This window comes from Pleuronectes platessa, chromosome 12 (genome assembly GCF_947347685.1).
Source record: "Pleuronectes platessa chromosome 12, fPlePla1.1, whole genome shotgun sequence".
NCBI classification, from domain to species: Eukaryota; Metazoa; Chordata; class Actinopteri; order Pleuronectiformes; family Pleuronectidae; genus Pleuronectes; species Pleuronectes platessa.
Window position 1 is genome coordinate 26,284,371 of NC_070637.1, and position 26,158 is coordinate 26,310,528.

General features: G+C 48.4%; 2 protein-coding genes across 2 annotated transcripts; one reads left to right on the top strand and one right to left on the bottom strand.

Moving 5' to 3' along the window:
• Nucleotides 1-170: 170 nt before the first annotated feature.
• aifm2 (apoptosis inducing factor mitochondria associated 2) lies at nt 171-3,002 on the bottom strand. The gene is made up of 9 exons (XM_053435609.1): nt 2,778-3,002; nt 2,088-2,264; nt 1,672-1,787; nt 1,468-1,587; nt 1,305-1,397; nt 1,037-1,145; nt 797-949; nt 494-694; nt 171-423 (listed from the first exon to the last, which is right to left on the bottom strand). Exons 2-9 carry the CDS (start codon nt 2,260-2,262, stop codon nt 272-274), a joined length of 1,119 nt encoding a protein of 372 aa, XP_053291584.1. The 5' UTR covers nt 2,263-2,264; nt 2,778-3,002; the 3' UTR covers nt 171-271.
• Nucleotides 3,003-4,368: 1,366 nt separating this feature from the next.
• ninl (ninein-like) lies at nt 4,369-26,124 on the top strand. Its single transcript, XM_053435614.1, is given in 30 exon segments — nt 4,369-4,486; nt 5,422-5,625; nt 6,747-6,843; nt 7,389-7,591; nt 13,435-13,489; nt 13,756-13,826; nt 13,928-14,074; nt 15,038-15,208; nt 15,282-15,418; nt 15,551-15,691; nt 16,947-17,121; nt 17,206-17,316; nt 17,684-17,770; nt 18,393-18,534; nt 18,945-19,013; nt 19,100-19,215; nt 19,349-19,429; nt 19,699-19,841; nt 20,189-20,326; nt 20,900-22,303; nt 22,802-22,906; nt 23,192-23,261; nt 23,330-23,476; nt 23,707-23,823; nt 24,005-24,118; nt 24,193-24,339; nt 24,459-24,599; nt 24,731-25,018; nt 25,258-25,371; nt 25,471-26,124. Coding segments are annotated over 29 exon segments (5,106 nt in total). The 5' UTR covers nt 4,369-4,486; nt 5,422-5,442; the 3' UTR covers nt 25,663-26,124.
• Nucleotides 26,125-26,158: the final 34 nt, after the last annotated feature.

The following is a 26,158-nucleotide window of genomic DNA, read 5'->3' on the forward strand; positions in this document are numbered from 1 at the left end:
TTTTGGGTTAGAACCAGGTTAAGGGTTAGGTAATTAGTTTGGATGGTGGGGGGGCTAGGGAATGCATTATGTCGGGACCTGGTATTTGTGAACTACAGCTCGGCCCTCATGTGGAGTCAAAGCCTGGAGCACAAGTTCTTTGTTCCAGAGACAAACCAGAGCCTCCAGATCTGATGACCACATTTATTGAATGGCGAAAGGCACACCATTTTATGATATCATGTTCAATGCATTATGCACAACATGAAGTACAAACGTGTGTGTGTGTGTCTCAGGGTTGTTGTTGCTTCATCTCCCTCCAGCTCTTCCCCAGCAGCAGATCTCGACTCTTCCCCAGAACAACGACACATCCTGGAAGCTTCCAGCCGTTGAACTGGCCGACGCCGGCGTCCCGGCCCATCGCCAGCAACATGGTGACGCTACCTAGCAACCGGAGACGGCACAGTCAGCCAGCGGCTCCATCAGGGAGGTAAACAGACAGGTGTGTGTGTACCTGTGTGATAGGACGTCAGCTCCCCCCCCCTCACACTGCTCACGATGTTCTTCACAGCCACAGCGGCGTGCAGTTGGGCGTGGTACGCCATCTTGGGCTCTTTGACGTCAGTGCAGTCGCCCAGGGCGTAGACGTTGGTGAAACCCTGAACCTGCAGGTGCTGGTTGACCTTCAGAGCGCCGCTGGAGGCCATGCTGGCGGCTGTGAGAGAAAACACACCAGTCTATGCCTGCTGCTGAGTGACCTTTGACCTCAGAGTCACACTGAGGTCACACACACACGTGTGTGGCTGTGTCTGCTTACAGAAGCTGGAGTGGTACGCTGCAGAGTTGACCTTCTGTCCAGTGCAGCAGACGATCAGGTCCGTGGACAGAGTCCCCCCCCGCTCCGTGGTCACCTCCATGTTCTTGTTGGTGACGTTGAGCTGCAGCTGCGACAGGTTGTCCACTTTCTCACCTGTAACACACACACAGACAGGTGTGTGTGTGTTACAGGTGTGTGTGTTACAGGTGTGTGTAAAGGTGTGTACAGATGTGAACGGACCCAGCACCAGCTCCACTCCTTTCTGCAGCAGAACTTCTTTGGCCTGATGTCGGACGCTGGGCAGCAGCTCCGGGTCGGCCAGAGCGATCCGGGAGTGAATCAGAACCACCTGAGGAAGAGGAAGAGGAAGAGGATGAGGAAGAGGAAGAGGAAGAGGATGAGGATGAGGAAGAGGAAGCTATGATGACGAAGAGAACGACAAAGTACAAACCGATTCAAAGTGAAAAGATGTAATTTCATCCTGTGACCTTCACAAAAAGTTCATCACCTTCTTCTCTGGATGCTCCGTCTTGATCTCAGCAGCCATCTCCACACCGGTGGACCCCCCCCCCACCACCAACACAGAGTCTGCAGCCTGGACCTACACACACACACACACGTTAGTGAGCTGACCTGTCTTCAGATCCTCGGTGTCCGTCCCGTCTCTGGACCTGTTTGGTGAAGTCCTCGTACGCCCGGACGCCGCTCTGACTCGACGCCTCCGAGGTGAAGCTTCCAGGAAACGGCCCGTCGGTGCCGGTGCACAGGATGAGGTGAGAGAACCCGACCTCCTGCACAGAGGGTCCTGTTAGCCTAGCTTAGCACAACGACTGGAAACAGCTGGAAACTGTGAGGGTAGCTCCCCCAGTCCTCACCCTCCCCCCCCACAGGACGACCGTCTGTCTGTCCACGTCCACTCGTTCCACTCGACCTTGAAGGAAACTGTCTCCGAACGTGTCCTTGAAGGGGATGAAGGTTCTCTGAGCGAGGCCTGGAGACCACACGGAGGTCAAAGGTCACACAGGGAACATGCTTCTTCTATATAACCTCTGATTCACAATATACAAATAGATATTTAAATAATGATGAAAACAAAAGTGAATTTACGTTTAAAATCTAAACAAATATTTCAAAAGAAAAACCAAATAGTCCGAATTTTAACTTCTGAAATATGGATTTAGATAAATCGCTTACATCAATAAATAAATAAATCAATAGGAAAATGCTCATATAAGCATCAAGCATGTGAGTAATAGTAGACAGTGGGGGGGGGGGGGGGGGGGGGGGGTACCGGGCTGCACCGCCGCTCGCAGCGCGGCCACGTTGTGATGAAACGCGTCTCTCGTGTCGATCAGAGTGAAGTTCAGGTCCCGAGACTTCAGCTGCTGAGCCGCCGCCACGCCCCCGAAGCCCCCCCCCACCACCACCACGTGCACGCTCTCCACTGACGACACCTGGCCACCCATTTCTGCACACAGACACACACACACACACAGACACACACACACACACAATATCACATGTAACCAGTATGTTTTATGCTGAAAGGGACAGAAAATACTAGCCTGTAGGATTTAGTGACATCTAGTGGTTAAGGTGCAGATAACAACCTAGTTACCCAGGACCTTCACTCATGAGAGAGTACTGCTATACTCTTAATTATAACTTTTGCTTGTAATGGAGTATTTAGCTGTAGTATTACTTTTACTTTGGGAACCTTGTATGATTATATATTATGTGTACAGGTTTATGTAATACATCACTACTTGTAGTGGTGGAAGTAACTAAGTACACACGTGTAACTGAATACAAGTGAGGGTAAAGGCCTCTGTATGCTTCTCCGAGTCCGTTGCGGAATGACGGACGGACGGATCGGACGGACCCTTTTTGATTTATAGTTCTACGAGCCTTTTTGTTGTGAAAACAATTCACCGCCAGAACAGTAGATGGCTCAACGGAAGTCGAGCTTAGAGAAGCCTACCTCATGAGGTATATAGAAGAAGTCCACGCTGGTTTATTTACGTCCTCCCGGCTCCTCACACACAGTGAACGATGGTAACAGAAACAGGATGTTGATGACGCGACAGTTTTTGCTGAATAAAGTGACACCCAGCGGGTCAAAGTGCTTATGTTATCGTGTCTTAACGCAGCGGTTCCCCGGTCTTGTTTCCAAACTGCGCTGCTAATTCAACAGCTGCAACAGCTTGAAGCTACACGGAGGCAGCTAGCTCCCCCCCCCCCCCCTCCCCCAGCTTCCACACACAGTCAGCACGGACACCCGATACTAACTACTACCAAGTGTTTGCTTCTAACCTGACGGTGTTTGAGAAACAGTGTCATGAGAGCCGCGGGATTAAAGTCAGCGGGTTGTTGCGCTGTTCCCACCGCAGTTAGCATGGTGGCTAGCCCGCTAGCCCCGTTATCAAAGTTCGTTATAACCGTATGTGACCGTACACACATGCTGTAAGTGCTCTAACCAGCCACCGTCAGCCGGACAACGCCGCTGGCTTAACACACTTGTCACATTAATCATAGAGTCGTAGTTGTGATTTTGGTTTATTGTGATGTAGGGAATGGAACAGGAAGTTTCCATTCCGAAATGCTGGCGTTAGCGGACCAATCACAGCACGGAGAGGGCGTTCCACGTTGGAGAGGGCGGTCCTATCTGTCCGTGTCCGTCAAAACGCAGAAGCTTGTTATTAACGCGCACGCGGAGCTGATCGATAAGTTGATTGACAGGTCTGACAGATGATCAGCTGATCCGGATCAAAAACAGGATCGAGCGTGTGGCATCACGTGATATCAAACACACTCACCGGCTCCTCGCGCGCTCCTCGATCACCGCCGCTCGCTTCCGGGTGTAAGTGCCTCTCTGACGTCAGCTCCAACTGAGGGGAAGAGGGCGGGGCCGCACTGGTGCTGCCTTCATTGCTGCAGGAAATATTTGATTCATTTGCAAAAGAAAAAAAAAATCCTAGAAAGATCAAAAAGTAAAAGTAAATAATAAAACTGATAAATTATGTGGGAAGATATGTTTCCACGGAACATACATTTTGAATAAAATGAACAAGGGAATCACGTGGTCACTTTCACAGTGTCGTGACGTCAGTTAGCAGGCGTCCCTGTGTGGCAGCGTCCTCCAGCGGCGAAGCTGCAAACTGCACCTTCACTCTTTATTTTGTGATTCATCAAATCCCAGCAGTGACCCAGTAACAGCCCGGAAGTTCAAATAGGAATCAAAATAAAACTTTATTACATTTATAACTTTAAGTAAACAACATTATGATGGTAAAGATGATGTGCTCGTGTCAGTGAAGAATCAGCATCAACATATCGCACATGTAATTACAGTGTGTGTGCGTGCGTGCGTAATATAAAATTTCGTATTGGAATACATACAAACACATACAAGCACAAACACACACACACACACAAACGCACACACACATACACGCACACACAAACACACACAAATAAGTAATTTGTTCATTTTGGACACAAAGAAAAGCTTCTCTGCTTTTACTGTGAAACGTCCGAGCTGAAGTTCCGCCGGTTTGTACCGGTGGTCTGTGCTGGTGTCGGTCGGTCGGTGGCTGCCCCGTTAGTTCATGTCGGTGTTTTAACGGAGAAGGTCCGGAGCACGAGAGGAAACATGGAGGAGCCGTGAAGAAGAAGAAACACGTAACTAATGTAAAGACGTAGTGATAGTAACCGGAGAAGCTTTTCGTGTGGTTGTATGAGAAATGTTGTGTTGAAAGATGTGTTGTATGTTGGATTGTATGTTGTGCTGTATGATGCATGTTGTGTTGTATGATGCATGTTGTGTTGCATGATGCATGTTGTGTTGCATGATGCATGTTGTGTTGCATGATGCATGTTGTGTTGTATGTTCGTGTGTCCGCGGTGTCTCGAGTCTTTTGTCCTCCCGGCTTCGTTCCCATGGTGAAGCTTCATCAGCTCGCGAGTCTCTCCGGAAAGAGCCGAGAGCTGCTCGCTGTTTCCCGGCGAACAGTCACGTTACTTTAACGTTACTGTTACGTTTCAGTAAAGTTACATTACAGTTTAAATTCAGTTTAGATAAAGTTTTAGGAAAGTTACACAACAATGAACTACTTCTGATCCCAGGTTGACTTCCGGTTCCCACAGAGAAAACACTGCGGAGTTAATGTTCAACATGTTAAAATGTTGTGACGTTGTGTTAACAGGTTCACTAGTGTTGATCTGTGGTGAATCTGTTTAATGGGGGGGGGGGGGGGAGGCCCAGCTTGTGTTTCTGATCCAACGCTTTTAATGTGACACAGAAATAATCAACTTCATTATAACAGTCAAAATCACAGATTTATTTTGACAATCATCAACCACAGGAAGTGGATTTGATGGAAGCTTTTATTTTGCAGGTTGTGATAGATGTGACCAGGTGAATGTTATCTGTGGGATCTGATTGGTCATTTATTCAGTGTCAGAACTCCCATGATGCCTTGCAGTGAGGCAGTAACTGATGAAGAAGTTTCGTGACTCTGGACAAACGGACAGAATGTGAAAATAGAAGATGTCCGAGAACCGAACCCTGAGGAACACCTCCAGTGAAACTCCGCCTCACCGCGTCCTGTGCTCCGCTCCTACAGGTGTCGTGTTGATGCGTCGGGATGGAGGAGGCGGAGCAAAGCCGCTACGTCGCTCAACTGAAGGCCGAGTTCGACGGCTGCGACACGACGGCGTCCGGCTTCCTGGACCGAGAGGAGCTGACGGCGCTCGGCAGGAAGCTGCAGCTGGACGCTCACCTGCCACTGCTGCTCCGCACACTGCTGGGGGGGAGGGCCTACGCCAGGGTGAGAGAGTGTGTGTCTGTGTGAGTGTGTGTCTGTGTGAGTGTGTGTCTGTGTGAGTGTGTGTCTGTGAGTGTGTGTCTGTGTGAGTGTGTGTGAGTGTGAGTGAGAGTGTGAGTGTGAGTGTGAGTGAGAGTGTGAGCTTGAGTGTGAGTGAGAGTGAGAGTGTGTGTCTGTGTGAGTGTGAGTGAGAGTGTGAGTGAGAGTGAGAGTGTGTGTCTGTGTGAGTGTGTGTCTGTGTGAGTGTGTGTGAGTGAGAGTGAGAGTGTGAGTGTGTGTCTGTGTGAGTGTGAGTGTGTGAGTGTGAGTGTGTGTCTGTGTGAGTGTGTGTCTGTGTGAGTGTGTGTCTGTGAGTGTGAGTGTGTGTCTGTGTGAGTGAGAGAGTGTGAGTGAGAGTGTGTGAGTGAGAGAGTGAGAGTGTGTGAGTGAGAGTGTGTGTCTGTGTGAGTGTGTGTCTGTGAGTGTGAGTGTGTGTCTGTGTGAGTGAGTGTATGTGTGAGAGTGTGAGTGTGTGAGTGAGAGAGTGAAAGTGTGTGAGTGAGAGTGTGAGTGAGAGTGTGTGTCTGTGTGTGTCTCTGTGAGTGAGAGAGTGTGAGTGTGTGTCTGTATAAGTGTGTGTCTGTGAGTGAGAGAGTGCGAGTGTGAAAGAGTGTGAGTGTGAGTGTATGAGTGAGAGTGTGTTTGTGTGTGAGCGTGTGAGAGTGTGTGAGTGTGAGAGTGTCTGTGTGAGTGTGTTCCTGTGTGAGTGTGAGTGAGTGAGAGTGTGAGTGAGAGTGTGAGAGTGTGTGTGAGAGTGTGTGTGAGAGTGTGTGTGTGAGTGAGAGTGTGAGTGAGAGTGTGTGAATGTGTGAGTGTGTGTCAGTGTGTGTCTGTGTGAGTGAGTGTGAGAGTGTGTGAGTGATTTAGTGTTTGTGTGTGAGTGTGTGTGTACTGATCCATATTGAGGTTTCTTGGAAGTTTCTGTTACTAAAATAACATGTTAACAGGAAATATAATATATATATATATATATATTTATATATATAAATATATATATATATATTATTAATGAAACTTTACTCAGTGAAGAAACAACAGTTACTGGATCCACAAGTTTCTATTTAAAGTGAAGTCCTGTCCCTCAGGTGAACTTTGAGGAGTTTAAAGACGGCTTTGTCTCCGTCCTGTCTCGCTCTCTGGACTTCTGCACATCCGAGGACGACAGCAGTTACCTGGAGCCAGGTGAGACACGGGGGGGGGGGGGGCAGTCCTCGTCCACTCTGGGAGACACAGGAATACATTTGTCTCCTTCAGGGACAGAACACGTCTGCAGAGACTCAGGCTTCATCCACTCGTCTCTGTACATGAGGGACATGTTTGTGTGGACGGGTTAAAACTGATGTGAGGACAGAGATGGTCTTCAAACTAAAATGTAGTCATATGGATGTTCTGTGAAGAAATTAATGCAATTTAACTTTAATAAAACAGAATCATGTAGATTATAAAAAAGCAGAATATGTAGAATTATTCAGTGAAAAAAGTCTTTTAATGTTAATATAAAAGTTTGAAGACTAATAATCCCAAACACGAGGAATTTAAGAATTGACAATAAAACATCAACTCAACGTCTGATGGTTGTTTGGCCTCTTTCGATTTCAAAGCTTTATTAGTTACCACATGAAGCCGATTCATGTCAACACAACTCAGAGGATTGTTCAGCTTCCTGTGTCTTCTGTGTCCCTGGGGACGCCTCACCGTCTTCTCTTTCTTCTTCTGCGTCTCTGCAGTCGCTCCTGAGGAGGTGAAGCCGAAGTTCGTGAAGGGGGCGAAGCGGTACGGCCGGCGCTCTTGTCCCGACAGTAAACCTGACGGCGCTCTAACCTGCGACTTGGAGGAGTCGCCGCTGTGCAGGGACGAGGCCGCGGACTCGTCTCCTGTCTTCGTCCACAGAGACAAGCTGAGACGATCCACGTCTCTGGAGAGCATCGAGGTCAGTTGGAACCTGTTCCTCTGAGTTTCTGTCAGATCCTCATCTCCAACACATTCTGTACCTTCTCCTCTCTGAAACACAGGATGACCTTTAACCTGCTGCTCTGTGGGATTGTGGGAAATGGTGTCAAAAAGGAAAAACATCAGTGGTTGTTGTCACAACCAGCCTTTTATCTTTGGACTGACTCATGCAATTACTGAGTGCAATACAGTGTGAGGATTGTAAAATATTTTTATTTGTGGATATTTTACAGGAACTCAAACACAAGTTAAAGTTTAGAGGAGAGTAAATAAAGCCATATTTAGGAACATTTCAGGGCAGTATTTTGTGCATGTGTCTGGGTTTGACATAATAATTTTTACATTTCCAGGCTGATTTGATACTGGCTACTTGGGTATTGTTCAGTTGCCATCTTTTTATGTTAATGCTACTACTAGGTGTTGTGTGGCTTTTAGTCAATTGGTTTTATCTGTATACATGGTGTTGAAAATACAGATGAATGCTAGTTTGTATCACCACGATTCTTTCTCTGAATGAACACTCTTTATTTAATCTTGAATGGCAGCACAGAACATTGCTGATAATTGTTTTAAGATTTCACTTTATATATTAGCTTTTATGCTTAACTTGTGGGAGGACTTTTATCATTTCACCTTCGTTGCAGATCTTTAAACTCACTGGTGTCTGTGATGAAGGAGTCCGACTTCCATGATGATAATGTGAAAGAAAGCAGGAGGCTGCGCGCGCACACACACAGGCACACACACACACACACACAGGCACACGCACACACACACGCACACACACATGCACACACTGACTGAAGGTCATTGTGTGTTTTTGTTCTGGCTGGGCGAGGTTCTTCTCAAGTATCCAGACGAGCTGAGATTCTGCCCCCATAAATACCTGTGGGGGGAGGGAGGATTCGGCTGGGGGGGGCGGAGGAGTTGGCTGGGGGAGGGGGGGGGGGAGTTGGCTGGGGGGGGGGGGGGGGGGGGGCGGAGGAGTTGGCTGGGGGAGGGGGGGAGGGGGGGGGAGTTGGCTGGGGGAGGCTTGGTGGTTTTTGGGGCGTCTGAGGTTTTTCAGGAAGTGGGATGTGAGGAATGTGGCTGCTGGCAGAGATTCATCTCTCTGGTTCTTCTCTGTGATCCAGAAGGTTTCAGCTCGTGTCAGAGCGTTTCCTCTTCATCAGACTCGTCTTCATCAGACTCCTCTTCATCAGACTCGTCTTCGTCAGACAGACTCAACGTCTGTTGACTCCTCCTGTGTTTAAAAGTTCAAATGGAAACATAATTCTTTCCTGGTCAGTGGTTCACATGTTTCTATGAACCAGTGCTTCGTGATGTTTGAAGCTTCAGATCTTCAGTTTAACGTCTTTGACGACTTTGAGTTGTTTCATCTGATATCTGAATATTTAGTCTCAGGAGAGACGGCTGCGATCACACTGAGGACACAAGTTTCTTGGAAACGTCCTCAGTGACGTCACAAAGACGACTGAAGACAAACGTGGAGACTTTGTCCTGGTTTGACTGGAGAAGACAAAGTTTCATCAGAGACAGTCGAGTGTTTCTGTTTCCATCTGTTACATCACAACCTCTGTTTTTATGTAACTGTGACGCCTGCAGATTAAATACTGCAGCTCTCTCTCTGTCTCTGTGTCTGTCTCTGTGTCTCTGTGTCTGTGTCTCTGTGTCTCTCTCTGTGTCTCTGTGTCTGTCTCTCTGTCTCTGTGTCTCTGTGTCTGTCTCTGTGTCTCTGTGTCTCTCTCTGTGTCTCTGTGTCTCTCTCTGTCTCTGTCTCTGTGTCTCTGTGTCTCTCTCTGTGTCTCTGTGTCTCTCTCTGTGTCTGTCTCTGTGACTGTCTCTGTGTCTGTGTCTCTGTCTCTCTCTCTGTGTCTCTGTGTCTCTGTGTCTCTCTCTGTGTCTGTCTCTGTCTCTCTGTCTCTGTGTCTGTCTCTGTCTCTGTGTCTGTCTCTGTGTCTGTGTCTCTGTGTCTCTCTCTTTGTCTGTCTCTGTCTCTCTCTCTCTCTCTCTCTGTGTCTGTCTCTGTGTCTGTCTCTGTCTCTGTGTCTCTCTCTGTCTCTGTCTCTCTCTCTCTCTCTCTGTGTCTGTCTCTGTCTGTCTCTGTCTCTCTCTGTGTCTGTCTCTCTCTCTCTCTCTCTCTCTCTCTCTTCTCTCTCTCTCTCTCTCTCTGTGTCTGTCTCTGTGTCTGTCTCTCTCTCTCTCTCTCTCTCTCTCTGTCTGTCTCTGTGTCTGTCTCTGTGTCTCTCTCTGTGTCTGTCTCTGTGTCTCTGTGTCTCTCTCTGTGTCTGTCTCTGTCTCTGTCTCTCTCTCTCTCTCTCTCTCTCTCTGTGTCTGTCTCTGTGTCTGTCTCTGTGTCTCTGTGTCTCTCTCTGTGTCTGTCTCTGTCTCTGTCTCTCTCTCTCTCTGTCTCTCTCTCTCTCTGTCTCTGTCTCTGTGTCTCTGTGTCTCTCTCTGTCTCTCTCTCTCTCTGTCTCTGTCTCTCTCTCTCTCTCTCTCTCTCTGTCTCTGTCTCTGTCTCTGTGTCTGTCTCTGTGTCTGTCTCTGTGTCTCTGTGTCTCTGTGTCTCTCTCTGTGTCTGTCTCTGTCTCTCTCTCTCTCTCTCTCTCTCTCTCTGTGTCTGTCTCTGTGTCTGTCTCTGTGTCTCTGTGTCTCTCTCTGTGTCTGTCTCTGTCTCTGTCTCTCTCTCTCTCTGTCTCTCTCTCTCTCTGTCTCTGTCTCTGTGTCTGTCTCTGTGTCTCTGTGTCTCTCTCTGTCTCTCTCTCTCTCTGTCTCTGTCTCTCTCTCTCTCTCTCTCTCTCTCTCTCTGTCTCTGTCTCTGTGTCTGTCTCTGTGTCTCTGTGTCTCTGTCTGTCTCTCTCTCTCTGTCTCTCTCTCTCTCACAGACAGACAAACACCTGAAGTCTGCTGATAAACAGAAGAGAGGATGAAGAGATGGATGAAAGGATGAGAAGATTAATAGATGGATGAGAGGATGAGAAGATTAATAGATGGATGAGAGGATGGATAGATGGATGAGAGGATGGATGAGGGTGAATAGATGGATGAGAGGATGAATAGATGGATGAGAGGATGAACAGATGGACGAGAGGATGAATAGATGGACGAGAGGATGAACAGATGGATGAGAGGATGAACAGATGGACGAGAGGATGAATAGATGGACGAGAGGATGGATGAGAGGGTGAATAGATGGATGAGAGGATGGATGAGAGGATGAATAGATGGATGAGAGGATGAACAGATGGATGAGAGGATGAATAGATGGACGAGAGGATGGATGAGAGGGTGAATAGATGGATGAGAGGATGAACAGATGGATGAGAGGATGAATAGATGGACGAGAGGATGAACAGATGGATGAGAGGATGAACAGATGGACGAGAGGATGAATAGATGGACGAGAGGATGGATGAGAGGGTGAATAGATGGATGAGAGGATGGATGAGAGGATGAATAGATGGATGAGAGGATGAACAGATGGATGAGAGGATGAATAGATGGATGAGAGGATGAACAGATGGATGAGAGGATGAACAGATGGACGAGAGGATGAATAGATGGACGAGAGGATGGATGAGAGGGTGAATAGATGGATGAGAGGATGGATGAGAGGATGAATAGATGGATGAGAGGATGAACAGATGGATGAGAGGATGAATAGATGGACGAGAGGATGGATGAGAGGGTGAATAGATGGATGAGAGGATGAACAGATGGATGAGAGGATGAATAGATGGACGAGAGGATGGATGAGAGGATGAATAGATGGATGAGAGGGTGAATAGATGGATGAGATGATGAGAGGATGAATAGATGGATGATTTTGATTTTTTAGTTATATATATATATATATATATATATGTATATACAGTATATAGATATTTATATATATTTCTAAGATGTTGCTGTGAAACCTAGGACAAATAAATGTAGTTATATATTTTACTGTTTAACCATGATTGGTTAAACTGTTTTATTTTATGAAAACTTTTATTTGCAGAATGAACAATCTAAAAACATCTCGTTTATTTCTTTGTTCAACTCCTTTATATTGGTTGTATTTGTTCCATCGCCTGCAGGGGGCGTCACATGTGTGTGTGTCAGGATCCAACCGGTGGAGAGATGGAGCAGGGACCCCCGACTATAGTGATTGTATAAAACTGTGTTTTATATTAAACAGGGCCTAGTTCGGTGTATAAACATAGCTGCCCTGTTATTGTGCATTCAAACCTAAGCTTTAATACGCAGGTTCATATATTCATGTTTTTATTGTAAACGTGTGCACGGTACAGGGCGGCCATGCCACTGCCGTTTATAAACATACAACACTGAGCTATAAAAATAATTCAAAGATTTATGTTTTTATTTTAAACATACACAAACTCCCAGATTAATATGTTGGATTCATGTTAATGTGTATTTAAAGACCTTTAAATTTGTGTTGATTTAAATTTTTTTAAACTATACTAAAATATAAAAAATTGTATAATAAACCAAAAATGTTGCGACCTCCCTGCAGTACCTCCGCGGACCACCTAGGGGTCGCGGCCCCCCGGTTGAGGACCTCTGGTCTAAAGGACGTTTTATCCAGTTTGATCATTTGTTTTAAAATTACAAAGGATTTTATTATGTAAGAAGATTGTGACAAAAATATTTGTGTGTGTGTGTGTGTGTAATATCTCTATTGTTTAATTATTTATCTGCTGCGGATTTTTCCACAGCAGCTTTATCGTCCTTTTCTTTCACCGAGCACACAGTGAATACACAACTGCTACACAACAGCCACGTCACACACAGCACGGAAACAAACACATTATTTTCCTCATTATGATGTGTGATGTGTTGGTGTTGTTTTGTGTGACCGATGTTTGAAGGAACTTTATTCAGTGATCTGCTCGTCTGCTGACAGGGCTGAAGGAGGCGTGTCCTAAATGACCGTATTTGTCTTTAAATCAAATCCATCAATCACATGATATTTATCTCACAGATGTTCACAAGGATCAACTTCCTGTTCTTAACTCAACAAGAGTCAAACAGGAACTCAGTGATCAGGACAGGAAGTAGAACTGCCCCTCAGGGATTCAACCTAACGAGGAGCAGCTCCGACAAATCACATCCCAGATGAGAAGTGTTGATGATTGGCTGTGGTCAGAAGGTTGTCACACCTGTAGCCACACCCAGCAGTGATGTCACAGGGTTCTGGAGTTCACCTGTCCATCACAGCAGCCAATCAAGACGAGGTTTACAGGAATGTTCACGTTTCTGTTCAAGTTGTTTATGAAAATTCAGTTTCCTCCTATTAATAAATAAATCTGTCTTAATAAATACGACCAGATTCAAACTGAAAGGTTCCTACAGAACAGAGGGGCGGGGCTAACATGCTAAGCTCTTTAGCGTGACAACCAGGGTGTACACACACACACACACACAATAGGTTTAGTCTAGCAGAAGTAATGAGCGCTCAGGAATTCCTCCTGATCTCTGTTGGCATTACTGCCCCCCCACACACACACACACTCACACTCACACTCACACTCACACACACACATACACACATTCCCTCTGCGATTTTCTCCCAGCATCCTCTTGTGTCACTCTTTCATAATTCTGCAGTTATTTCAAACTAGTTTAACGGGCTGGTTAACACAGACACACACACTCTCTCTCTCTCTCTCTCTCTCTCTCTCTTTAACGGGCTGGTTAACACAGACACACACACACACACACACACTCTCTCTCTCTCTCTTTAACGGGCTGGTTAACACAGACACACACACAGTTTGTATCAGTTTGTCATTGTCCTCCATGTTTTCTCTGCAGAGCCTGAAGTCGGATGAGGATGCAGGAAGTCAGAAGCCGGACTTTCAGTCTAAAGGTACCTTCTTCTTCATGTCCTTCTTCTTCATGTCCTTCTTCTTCATGTCCTTCTTCTTCATGTCCTTTGGTTTTTCTCAGAACCTGAACTGTAAGAACCCTGTGTCTTTGGTTCGAGGTTCTCTCTGTGGTTCTGAACAGAACGTCATTAAAAGCTCAGCAGGTCAACTAAAGGATAATCTGTGTTAATCTGCTGTGTCCAGTCTTTATGCTAAGAAATCATATTTCACAAATCAGTGGATTCAGTTTTCTTAATGTCCTGTGCAGCTCCTCTGCAGGAGGAGGACGAGGGGTTGGAGGAAGGAGGCGGCGGCGGACACGTCTCGCTCAACACTGAGGTAAGACCCCGCCTACCACCAGGGTCAGTGTGGGGGAGTGGCTAAGTCAGCCAGCCTGTGAGTGCGGTGAAGTCCGAACAGTTTGACCTTTGACCCGACAGGAGCTGGACTCACTGCTCAGGAAGTTGGACGCCGGCCTGGAGGGAAGAGTCAGTATCAGAGACTTCCAGAAGTTTCTTCGTGGCTCCGCCCCCATCTCCTGCTCCACGCCTGTACGAGCCACTGACCTGCAGAGGGCGCCACACAGGGTCAGACACATAAACATACACACACACACACACAGAACGACAATACTTCAGATAGAAGTCAAATCACAGTTTGATTCACTGCAGTAGAATCGTAAGTCATCAGATTCTGCTTGTCCTCTAGAGTAACAGATTTCAGCTCGACCGAACTAAAGGTTTGGAAAACTGTGACATTTAAACCAACAATTCACTGTGACTGATCAGTTAGAGGTCTGTTCCACATCCTGCGGTTGGTTCTAGAGGCTTGTTGTCTTCAGAGGAAGGTCCCACTGGTCACCAGTAAGAGGGTTGCTCCTTGAGGAGGCTCTCAGGAGTTTGAGAGTTCTTCTGAAGACCAGCAGCTAAACGCCAAATGAGGAAATGTCTTTTGAAAGAAGATTATTTGATCAATACACGTGAAGAACAGACGAGGATGTTCTCCTGGTGGAACCTCACTCACTCACACGCTCTGTGTGTGTTTGATGCCAAAGAGTAAAAGTTAAAAGACTCACCTGCTGTTCATCTCAAACTGAGACTTGAATCTCTCTTTTCTGTGGCGCTCCTGAATGCAGCGCCACCTCTCAACCTATTAGCAGAGCTCAATCAGGAGGCAGCTGAGGCAGCAGGACCGGGTGCTGCAGGTTAGCAGACAGACAGGAGAGCAGACAGACAGGTTAGCAGACAGACAGGTAGACGTCATGTACTGCACCACAGGGTTGATGTCAGGATGTGGTTTGTTAACGTGGGTGAGGACAGACAGGAGGACAGACAGCAGGAGGACAGACAGCAGGACGTTCTGCTACACTCAGGTGAAGATGAATCAGAAATAAGAGTTTCTGATGTTGCTCTGGATGTTTGAGCTCATGACGCTGAGTGAAACCAGGCTGATCCAGATTTAAGGTTCCACCTTCACAGATCTGCTGGTCAGAGCTGAGTGAACTCTGAGTGTGCTCTGACCTCTGACCTCTGACCCTCATCTAGGCCCAGACGCTGGTAGAGGAGCGCTCGGCCCGCTCCACCTCGCCCTCCCTGCTGACAGCCACCGTGGGTCAGAGAGTCCTGAGCCGGCTGGACGACGGCTCCGGATGCACCAGCCCCGAGCGGGTCATCGTCCTCTGGAGGGAGGAGGGCATCAGGAACAGCCGGGACATCCTGCAGGTGAGTGAGACCAAGACCAGGACCAGGACCAGGACTGATCGGAAGCAGATAACCTTTTCTATCATGTCCTCAGACTCTGGACTTCCCTCTGGAGGAGCGTCTCAGTCTGGCCGACCTGACTCTGGCCCTGGACAACGAGCTGCTGGTCAGTGGGAACGGCATCCAGCAGGCGGCGCTCATCTCCTACAAGAACGAGATCCAGCACCTGCAGTAGGTTCTGAACTCCGGGTTCACACATTACAACACTGAGGTTATTTAGGTTCTGACAGGTGAACCGGGTGTGCGTGTGTGTGTGTGTGTGTGTGTGTCTGTGTGTGTGTGTCTGTGTGTGTCTGTGTGTAGGGTGATGGCGGAGCAGGCCTGCAGGGAGCGGGACAAGGTGAGAGTGGACCTGGATCTGGCCGATCAGAGGAACCTGAAGCTGGTGAGGGAAGTGGACGAGCGTCACAGCAGCATGGAGACACTGAACCAGAGCAGGATCAGGTGACGCCCCCTATACAACAAGACCCTCTACAACCAGACCCTCTACAACCAGACCCTATACAACCAGACCCTATACAACCAGACCCTATACAACAAGACCTTATACAACCAGACCCTATACAACCAGACCCTATACAACCAGACCCTCTACAACCAGACCCTCTACAACCAGACCCTCTACAACCAGACCCTCTACAACCAGACCCTCTACAACCAGACCCTCTACAACCAGACCCTCTACAACCAGACCCTATACAACCAGACCTTATACAACCAGACCCTCTACAACCAGACCCTATACAACCAGACCTTATACAACCAGACCCTCTACAACCAGACCCTCTACAACCAGACCCTATACAACCAGACCTTATACAACCAGACCCTCTACAACCAGACCCTCTACAACCAGACCCTATACAACCAGACCCTCTACAACCAGACCCTCTACAACCAGACCCTCTACAACCAGACCCTCTACAACCAGACCCTCTATACAACCAGACCCTCTACAACCAGACCCTCTACAACCAGACCCTCTACAACCAGACCCTCTACAACCAGACCCTCTACAACCAGACCCTCTACAACCAGACCCAAGACAACCAGACCCTATACAACCAGACCCTCTACAACCAGACCCTCTACAACCAGACCCAAGACAACCAGACCCTATACAACCAGACCCTCTACAACCAGACCCTCTACAACCAGACCCTCTACAACCAGACCCTCTACAACCAGACCCAAGACAACCAGACCCTATACAACCAGACCCTATACAACCAGACCCTATACAACCAGACCTTATACAACCAGACCCTCTACAACCAGACCCTCTACAACCAGACCCTATACAACCAGACCTTATACAACCAGACCCTCTACAACCAGACTCTATACAACCAGACCCTATACAACCAGACCCTCTACAACCAGACCCTATACAACCAGACCCTATACAACCAGACCCTATACAACCAGACCCTCTACAACCAGACCCTCTACAACCAGACCCTATACAACCAGACCCTATACAACCAGACCCTCTACAACCAGACTCTATACAACCAGACCCTATACAACCAGACCCTCTACAACCAGACTCTATACAACCAGACCCTCTACAACCAGACCCTCTACAACCAGACCTTATACAACCAGACCCTCTACAACCAGACCCTCTACAACCAGACCCTATACAACCAGACTCTATAAGTCCACCTGTGTTGACGAGCTCCTCTCTGATTGGCAGGGACCTGGAGCTGGACTTCCGTGATAGGCTGGCAGTTCTGCGCACGCAGTCGGAGCAGGAGAGCGAGGCTCTGCTGCAGCAGGTGGAGCGTGAGCGCAGTGTCCAGCAGGGGGAGCTGCAGCTGCTCCGAGTGCAGGAGGCGCAGCTGCAGGAGGAGTTGTGCAGCGCCGCACAGGTAAACATGGTTCAGACCGGGTCAGCACGGTCCTTTATATATTCAGATAATATGTTGTGTTGATGTTGTGTTGTTGTTGTTCAGGAGAACAGTCGTCTGGAGGATGAACTCAGTGTCGTGAAGATGAAACTGACTGAAGCTGAAAACTCTGTCAACAAACTGCAGAGAGACATGAAGCAGCTGCTGCACGACAAGGTAACACAACACAACACAACACAACACAACACAACACAACACAACTCCTGACAACCGGTGCACAGTACCCTACACGGTCCCATGGATCAGTTAAATCCTCAGGCTTATGTAAAACACCTCACTGTGTAAACCAGTTAGAACCAGTCTACAGACACACACACACAGACACATACACACAGACACACACAGACACACACAGTGGTGTAAGGTGACTCGTCTCCTTGGAGCTGATGAATCTTTGATGAAAGTTTCCTCTGGGGCTTCGTTCCTCTTGTCTTGACTTTTTTATTTTTCAGTTCCAACAAAGGCTTTTGCTGATTGATTGATTGACAGCTGCTGTGAACCAATGACATGTCTTGTTTGACAGATGGGGGGTTCGGACCCGGCGGGCGCTGGTCTGAGTCACGAGGAGCGTTTCCGTGAAGTCGTCAAAGAGTACGAGCTGCAGTTCAGGGTAAGAGAGGGACCTCCACTGAATTGTGGGTAATGTCTCTTTGGTGTTCGTTCAGTGAATCAGTGCAGACGATGTTAATGTGACGATAAATAAAGGTCAGAAATGTTATGAAATCAGAAACATTGGTATGATCACACTGAGTCGATGAAGTTTTATTTTGAAAGAATCTCAGTGAACTTCCTTCATGTGTGACGTGAATCCCAGTTTTAACGTGTCTGTGTTTGTGCACCTGAACGCATCGTGTCGGTTCTCCAGAGAATCCAGGTGAGAACCTGAGCTCCTCTTCATCGCTCATTCTTCTCCTCTTCATCGCTCATTCTTCTCCTCTTCATCGCTCATTCTTCTCCTCTTCATCACTCATTCTTCTCCTCTTCATCGCTCATTCTCTTCATCTGTCCAGCTTCTCACACGATGACACGTCTTCATGTTGGTTGAACTTGAACTTTGACCTTCAGCGTCAGACTAACAGGATGTGATCAGGTGTCTCACACTTTAAACTGCGGCTGCTGAAACAACGACAACAATGGTTTCCAGGGAAGCAGAGGGTTTGTAGTCATGCGTGTGTGTGTTTGTGTTTGTGTATGTATGTTTGTGTGTGTGCGTGTGCGTGTGATGCATTCAGGAGCTGCGGGACAGGAATGATGAGTTGAGCTCGGAGCTGGAGCTGCTGAAGAGTCAGAGGAGCAACAGGAAGTCCAGAAGAGACGATGATGCTGCGTTGAGCTGGACTGAACAACACTCTGTCAGCACCGAGTCCGACTCTGGTAACACACACACACACACACACACACACACACACACACACACACACACACTCAACTCAAGTATTGAATCATCTGTGCTAATCCTTTAATTAGCTGCACCTTGAGTAAATCTTCAACTTGCAGGAAACAGATTTCAAAATAAGATGATGAGCAGATGTTTCAAAATAAAGGCTCATGTAACTCAATAAACTGGATTTCAGTTCCTGTGGAGCCGGTCGGAGCCGCTCAGGGACACGCCCACTCACACACACACACACACACACACATTCATTGTGTTATTCAGGTTTCTGTGTTTAACTCTCATCATGTCTCACAGTGAGTCTCTGTTCCTCTCACACTCGTGACCTGTGTTGTGTTAACTTGTTGTGTCACAGTCGACGGTGTTTGTGTGTTTGTTTGTGTTTGTGCAGACGACTCGGACATGAAGCGTCACTCGTCTCCTTTGGTGAAGAAGAAAATACATCTGGATGATAAGAGCGGTGAGAAACACACACACAAACAAACACACACACACACACACACAGTACAGCAGTGTAAATACTGCCCCCCCCCCCCCCCCCCCCAGGACTGGACAGTGTCTCTGGTCCTGTCGTCAGTATCCAGACTGAACTGGCTCTGGAGCAGCTGAAACAGAAACACAACCAGGAGCTGCAGCAGTTGCACATCCAGCTCGACACACAGGTAACGCAACAGCAAGACAATAGTAACACAACATCAACAAAATCAACACAATGCCATAACCACATCATCACTATATTTAACATTGATACATTTATGAGGATTTGAATTCATGTTATAATAATTAAACCTTCAGGTGAATTACTATGAGCGAAGTCTGGAGCTGATGAGACAGAGTATGGAGGTGGAGCGTAAAGACATCTCTCAGGCCTTCAAGGTAAAACATGTTTTTATTAAATATGATAAATGATATAAAACACCTCAGCCTGTTGTTATTTAGTATATATTTAATCTATGTGGCTTCCAGCTCCACTTTCATATTTTAAGTTTAAAGAATATCAAAGATAGACCCTGCAAATCTTTTTCTATTGATTTTATTCTTTGACGCTTTTGTTTTGTCGTTTATATTCTTATGATCTGCTCTCTGTGAGAACCGCCTCATGTGGACGATAAAGAAATCCTTAAAAATATGTTCTCATACGTCAGCTGGAGATCAGTGAGCTGGAGGAGCACAAGGCTCGGGCGGAGGCACAGGTGAAGCAGCTGAAGGAGGCTGTGGACAAAGTGCAGACTCCACACGGAGGAGGAGGAGGAGGAGGAGGAGGGTGGAGCAGCGAGCAGGAGCGAAGGTGACGAAGAACAACTGCAGATTCATCATAACGTTCTTTCCTCCTCTGTGACTGCAGCGATGCGTTCAGGTGCTCCTCAGCACATCCGTGTGATTTAAAGTCAGTTTAGGAACAACACAGAGAAGCTTTTTATATTCTAATGAAACTTTTATCTGACCTTCTGAGTCACTGCGGATCAATAAGTATCTCATTAGTCCAGGTCACCTGAGGACATTTGATATATTAAAAATAAATTAAGTTTCTAACATCAACAGCTCAGAAGTCAAGTTCTCAAGTTCTCACCGACTTTAGAAGAAAGACGTTTCGATAAGTGAAATTCTTAAGAAGAGTTCTGTCTTTTTTCCCAGGGTGCAGTGGGAGCGTGCGGAGCTGGAGCAGAACTTCGCCAGAGAGATCGGTCACCTGGTCCAGAGGCTGAGTGCAGAGAAGGATGAGCTGGAGGCGGAGCTGAAGCTGAAGCTGGACCAGGAAGTGATGGTGGTGAGGTGCGTTCATGAGCGTTGGACAAATGTGTGTCAGAGGAGATGAGTTCACAGTAAATTAACTTTCACACGTTCCTGCAGGTTCCTGCCTCTTAATAATATTTTGATTCAGCTGCACTGAACAAATGTTTGATTTTCGGGAGCTGGTTTGTGACTAAATCTAAAAAGTGTTTAAAAAAACAATCTTTTGAGGGGGGAAGTGAATATATTGAGAAAATAAGAATTCAGTTTAAATTTACAAGAAAAACTAGATTATTCTGAGATTAAAGTCATCATCAACCTTTTCACTCCAGACGCTGATGTTGATAATAACTGATTAGTGTATAATCTGATCAGTTCCTCCACCTTTTATTAAGCAGTTTTTTATGGCTCCCAGAAAAGTGCTGAGAAGATTGGAGCTTTGTATTTTTTAATAATCCAGAATAACTTCTGTCTCGTATATTTATAGTTGTTTGATTCATGGTTTAAACTCGGAATATTACTGGATCTGTCTTAAAGTCATGAATTAAGAAATCATCATCATCTGCGACGACTAATAGAATAAAACAACCTGGCGTCTTAACGTGGTCCGAGCAGGGAGGAGTCTGAGCAGCAGCTCTGTCAGATGAAGCTGCAGCACGCCGAGGGGCAGCGCCGCCTCCTCCACCAGCTCCACAGGGAGCGCCAGAGGCTGCAGGAGCAGAGGGCATTCTGGGAGAAGCGTCTGGAGGAGGAGCAAGCCACGATCTGTGGCCGGTTTTCCTCGGAGAAGAAATGCATGAAGGAGCAGCACGAGGAGGCGGTCCGTCAGCTGAGGGAGGAGGTGTTCTGTTTACAAGAAGCCGTTCAGAACGCAGACCTGCGGATCGGCCAATCAGAGGCCAGATTGACGGAGTTCAGAGAGCGCTGTGGCCAGTTAGAGGACGATGTTGATGCCTCTGGTGGGCAGTGCTCTGAGCTGGAGGCCAGGCTGGAGGAGGCCTGCACTCAGCTGGAGGACAGCATCACCTTTCTGGAGTCTCATGAGGTTGTAAGTAAACGTCTGGCGGCGGAGAAGTGCTCGGTGGAGGAGGAGCTTCAGCAGGCGAGGACCAGAGAGGAGCAGCTCCTGGGTCAGATGACTCAGCTGAAAGAGGAGCTGGGAAACGTCCAGGCTGCGTCCGCCAGCATCCTGCAGGAGCAGGAGCTGGTAGCAGACAACTGCAGCCGCCTCTCCAACACCTTCGTCCAGCTGCAGACTCAGCTCCGAGCCCGAGACCAGACCATCGCCACCTCAAGATCTGAGCTGGAGAACCTGCAGGACGCCATGAGGACCAAAGCCACTGAGCTGGACCTGTTAAAGACGGACCGTGCCCGGCTGATTCAGGACCTGAAGGAGCAGGCGATGGCGGTGGACAACCTGCAGCTGCAGCTGGACGGAGTCTCGGAGGAGCTGGACCGGAAGAGGAGCCTCGAGCAGCAGCTGCAGGAAGTTCTTGTGAAGGAACAGACCAGAACCTCGCTGCTCCAGTCCAGGCTGGACGAGGAGAAGGAGGAGGTCTGTCGTCTGAGCCAGGAGAACAGTAGCTACACCCTGCTGGCCGACCAGCTCTCCACACAGATCGTAGAGATGGAAGAGGAGATCTCCACCCTCAGAGACCATCTCCGAGACCTCAGCTCCCAGCTCAACGAGACCGCAGACCTGGTCCTGGACCTGAGGAGGCAGCTCAACTCAAGGACCAGTAAGGTGGATCAGCTCCGGGCCGAGGTAGCAGAGAGCGCTGGTCTCTTACGTCACGTCAAGTCGTCATATGAGAGGCAGAGCTGCAATGTTCAGCTTGAGGCCAAAGACGGAGAGCTGGTCCAGGTCCAGCAGCTGCTGCAGGCCCTGCAGGACTCCCAGGACCAGCTGAGGACGTCAGAGGACGAGTTTGAGGAGGAGAAGAGGAAGATGAGGCAGCAGCTGATGGAGCTGGAGCAGCTGGTCCTGGCTCTGGAGGAGGTGACGGAGAGTCCGCACAGGTTTGTGGAGCATGAGACCGAGTCACGTTCAGAGGTCTGAGTGACGACTAACTTCTGTCTGCTGACGACTAATCACATCCGTCATCTGAGACTCTGGTCCTCAGGTAGAACTGAATGAAATCACCCACGATGCACTGCTGCAGGCTGAATCTGCAGGCTGATTGGCTCCATGTGGAATGCTCTAACTCTTCACCTCTAACCGAAACATCTAAACGCATGAGACCGTTCATCACTCAATCACATGTCTGAGTTCTGCTCACTGAAGATGAGGATTTCATTGTTTTGGTAGAAAGTAGAATTGGAGGTTTCGGTCTGTTTCAAACAAGTGACAACAATATAAAGTTTCAGTCAGTTCACTTTGTTTGAAACAAACCAAACCTTCAGCAACTGATCTGAACATTGACACTGATCCCATCATAACTCAATCACGCTCAGCAGAGAATGATTTCCCTCCCTGAGCGTCGCATGTGTTTCTGATTCATGTTGTGTTGGACGCAGGACTCAGCTGGAGGAGCTTCGATCAGAGAACGCTGCTCTGCAGGAGCGACTGAGCGTCCTGCAGCAGGAGGTCCAGAACCTGGAGGAGGACGTCTCCAAGAGGAGGTGAGGAGCCGCTGTTCAGAGCTGAGGATGAAGGGATGAGAGGATGAGAGGATGAGAGGATGAAGGGATGAGAGGATGAGAGGAGAGGAAAGTCTCATTCAACAGGATGAAAATATGAAAAACTGGATCACCGAGGGAAACAGTTTTCATCATAATGAGCAGTAGATTTTTTCGATCTCCCTCAAAACATAAAAATCTGAATATTGTTCATTTCTGTGCTTGAATCAGAGAAAAATGATGATGAGAAATGAACCAGGTGAAACTCAGAAGCTTCTTGTTCCTCAGGAGGAAACTGGAGGAGATGGAAGGAGAACACGAGAGGAGCCGAGACGAGGAGGAGAGGCTGCACAGAGAGGTGAGGCCTGCCCACGTGCCATCGAGCAACACCGTGACGCATTACAAACTGACATCTGGTCTCTGCAGAACTCTGAATACAGGACGGAGGTTCTGGACCTGAGCAGCAGGAACCTGCAGCTGGGCGCCCGTCTCCACGGAGACCAGGAGTCGGCCCGGATGCTGGAGGAGCGCCTGGCAACCGTCTCCAAGGAGGAGGCGGAGCAGCGAGCGACGGTGAGGGCGGAGCAGCTGGTTCCACATCTGTGTGGAGACTCCAGGTGTGGAGCCAGCAGACAGATGTTCACAGGAATCTGGAGATCTCAAGATGTGTGTTTCACGTTTCAAATCGTGGATCAGGTCTGAATCAGATCAGAATCTCTGTGACGCTTTAAACATGAAGACGTGTCAGGAGGCGGGGCATCGTGTGGGTGTCTCTCCTCTCATTGGCTGACGGTGTGATTCAGGTGCGGCGGCTGCAGGAAGCAGCAGCGCAGCAGGAGAGAGAGAAGCTTCAGCTACAGACGTCCTGGACGCAGGAGCGACACCTGCTGGAGGAAGAGCTGAACTCCTGCAAGCACAAGGTGAGAGCGACGCTCGGACTCGAACCTTCACGCCTGGGGGGGGCAGATATCACAGCTCCTCCCACTGACTCTCACACCAGTAGCTTTGTGGAGACTTTGCTGAGCCGTGTTGGCGTTTTCTGTTTAGTGATGACGTGTGGTTGAGAGCTCGGAATCAAACCCACTTCCTGTTTGTCCTCAGCTAGGTGGTCTGTCCGAGCTGGAGGCGGAGCTCAGCGCTGTGACTCTGAAGCTTCAGTGGTCTGAGGAGGACAAGTCCAAACTGCTGCAGGACGCAGACGACCGCAGCCACGAGGTCACATCCCCTCAAATCAAAGAACCAATCACAGAGAGGCGTCGCTGTCTGACCCCGCCTCTTTCTCTCCTCAGGTGGAGAAGCTGCAGCAGTTGCTTCTCACTCTGGAGTCGGAGGCGGAGCCACTTCGCTCTCAGCTCCACGCCGTTAGCCGAGAGAAGCTTGGCCACGCCCAGGAAGTAGCTGACCTGCAGAGGGCGCTGGACGACGCTCGCGACAAGGTCAGAAATCCAAACAGGAAATGACATCAGACACATAGTTTGATATACTGACAGTTTGTAATCAACCACTCTCCTCCTCATCCTTCTACTTCTCATCTGCGCCCCCTGCTGGTCCTCAGGTGGAGGACTTGGAGACGAGCATCAGGAAGTTGATGATGGAGAAGGAGGAGCTGTGTCGGTCTCTGGAGGAGCAAGCGTGTGTCGCTCTACAGGAGGAGTCGCACAGACAGAGCGTCCAGAAGCAGGAGCTCCAACACAAGGTACCTCCCCCCTCCCTCCCTCACCCCCTCCCTCCCTCCCCCCTCCCTCCCTCACCCCCGTGGTCGTCTGACTCATCCGTTCACGTGGCTCTTGTCGTTATCGCCTGTTGATGTGAGCGTGTTGTTCTCAGCTGACGGAGGAGAAGCAGAAGCTGAAGAACAAAGTGAGCGAGCTGGAGATGGCCAGGATGCAGGCGGAGAACCAGGTGAGAACCTCAACATCAATCATCTGAGCTTGGACTCATGACTCCGTCAGGTTAAAGCTCAGTGTTGTACAGGAGCGAGCGAGCGGCGGCCGCATTGAGCAGGTGGAGCAGCTGCAGGAGCGACTGCTGGAGGAGCGGAGGAGGAGTCAGCAGCTGGAGGAGACGCTGAAGCTTCAGGCTCAGCAGAGCAGCTCTCAGATCAGCGTCAAGCAGGTAAACACCACAGCGCCCCCCTGAGGCTGAGGAGTGTAACACAGTAGCAGCTTCTGAGTCAAAGCTCAGTCGAGTGCCTGACGGACATTTCATCATGTCTTTGTTTTAACAGGAACATTTGGAACATCTGTTAATGTCAGCAGGCTAATACTCATCCCTCACACACGGCTCAGGTGTCTGATCCAGGATCCGTTCACACTGAAACCAGATTAACCATGAACGGTTGCTGTTGTGTTCAGGACCAGTACGAGAAGGCAGTGGCCGCGTTGCAGCAGAGGACTGAGGATCTGGAGCTGAAGCTGAAGGCCGTCCGCTCGGTTCTGCAGGAGAAGGTCCAGGAGGTCAAAGAGCAGGTCTGTCTTCAATCAGGTCCTCATGTCATTGGAACACGACCGCTCAGTGCAGCTGTCCAGACGTTTGGCCTCACTCTGTCGTTTGTGTGTCGTCTGCAGATGGTGAAGAACGCCGAGTCCAGCGCGCTGCTGAAGGACGTGTACGTGGAGAACTCTCAGCTGATGAAGCTGCTGCAGGTCAGCGAGCAGCGGCAGAAGACAGCAGAGAAGAACAACTTCCTGTTGAAGGAGAAGGTCGGGGCCCTCAACAGGCTGCTGAGAGAGATCGTCCCCCTGTCGCTCGCTACGTAGCCGCCGCAGGCTCAGTGACCAATCAGCAGCTGGTCTGAGATCAGCTTCACTAAAGCAGCCAGGGGCCGTTAGCCTAGCTTAGCACAAATACTGGGGGCAGTTGGAAACTGTTAGCACCAAGTCAGGAAGTAATGGAAAAGCTCTTAAATCTGTTACGATGAATCAGCAGAAGTATGTGACTTTGAAATCTGACAATCTTACAAATTAAATCTTTACCACGAGAGAAACGTCAAACAAATTCCGTTTGTCACAGTTTGTAATTTCTAAAAACTTTTCTTAGAAAATTCCGTCTTAATTTTCTTACATCCCGACTTTTACAATAGATCAGAAATTCATATGTGAGATGTCGACCAAAGACCAGAGTATTTTTTTAATGTCAGTTTGACGTGTGAACATGTGACTCACGTGTTTCCTGTTTGCTCATGTGACGCTGCCGGGGAAATAAACATATCACTTAATCAAGATGTCATTATTCAGTTTCCTGTGTGTGTGTGTG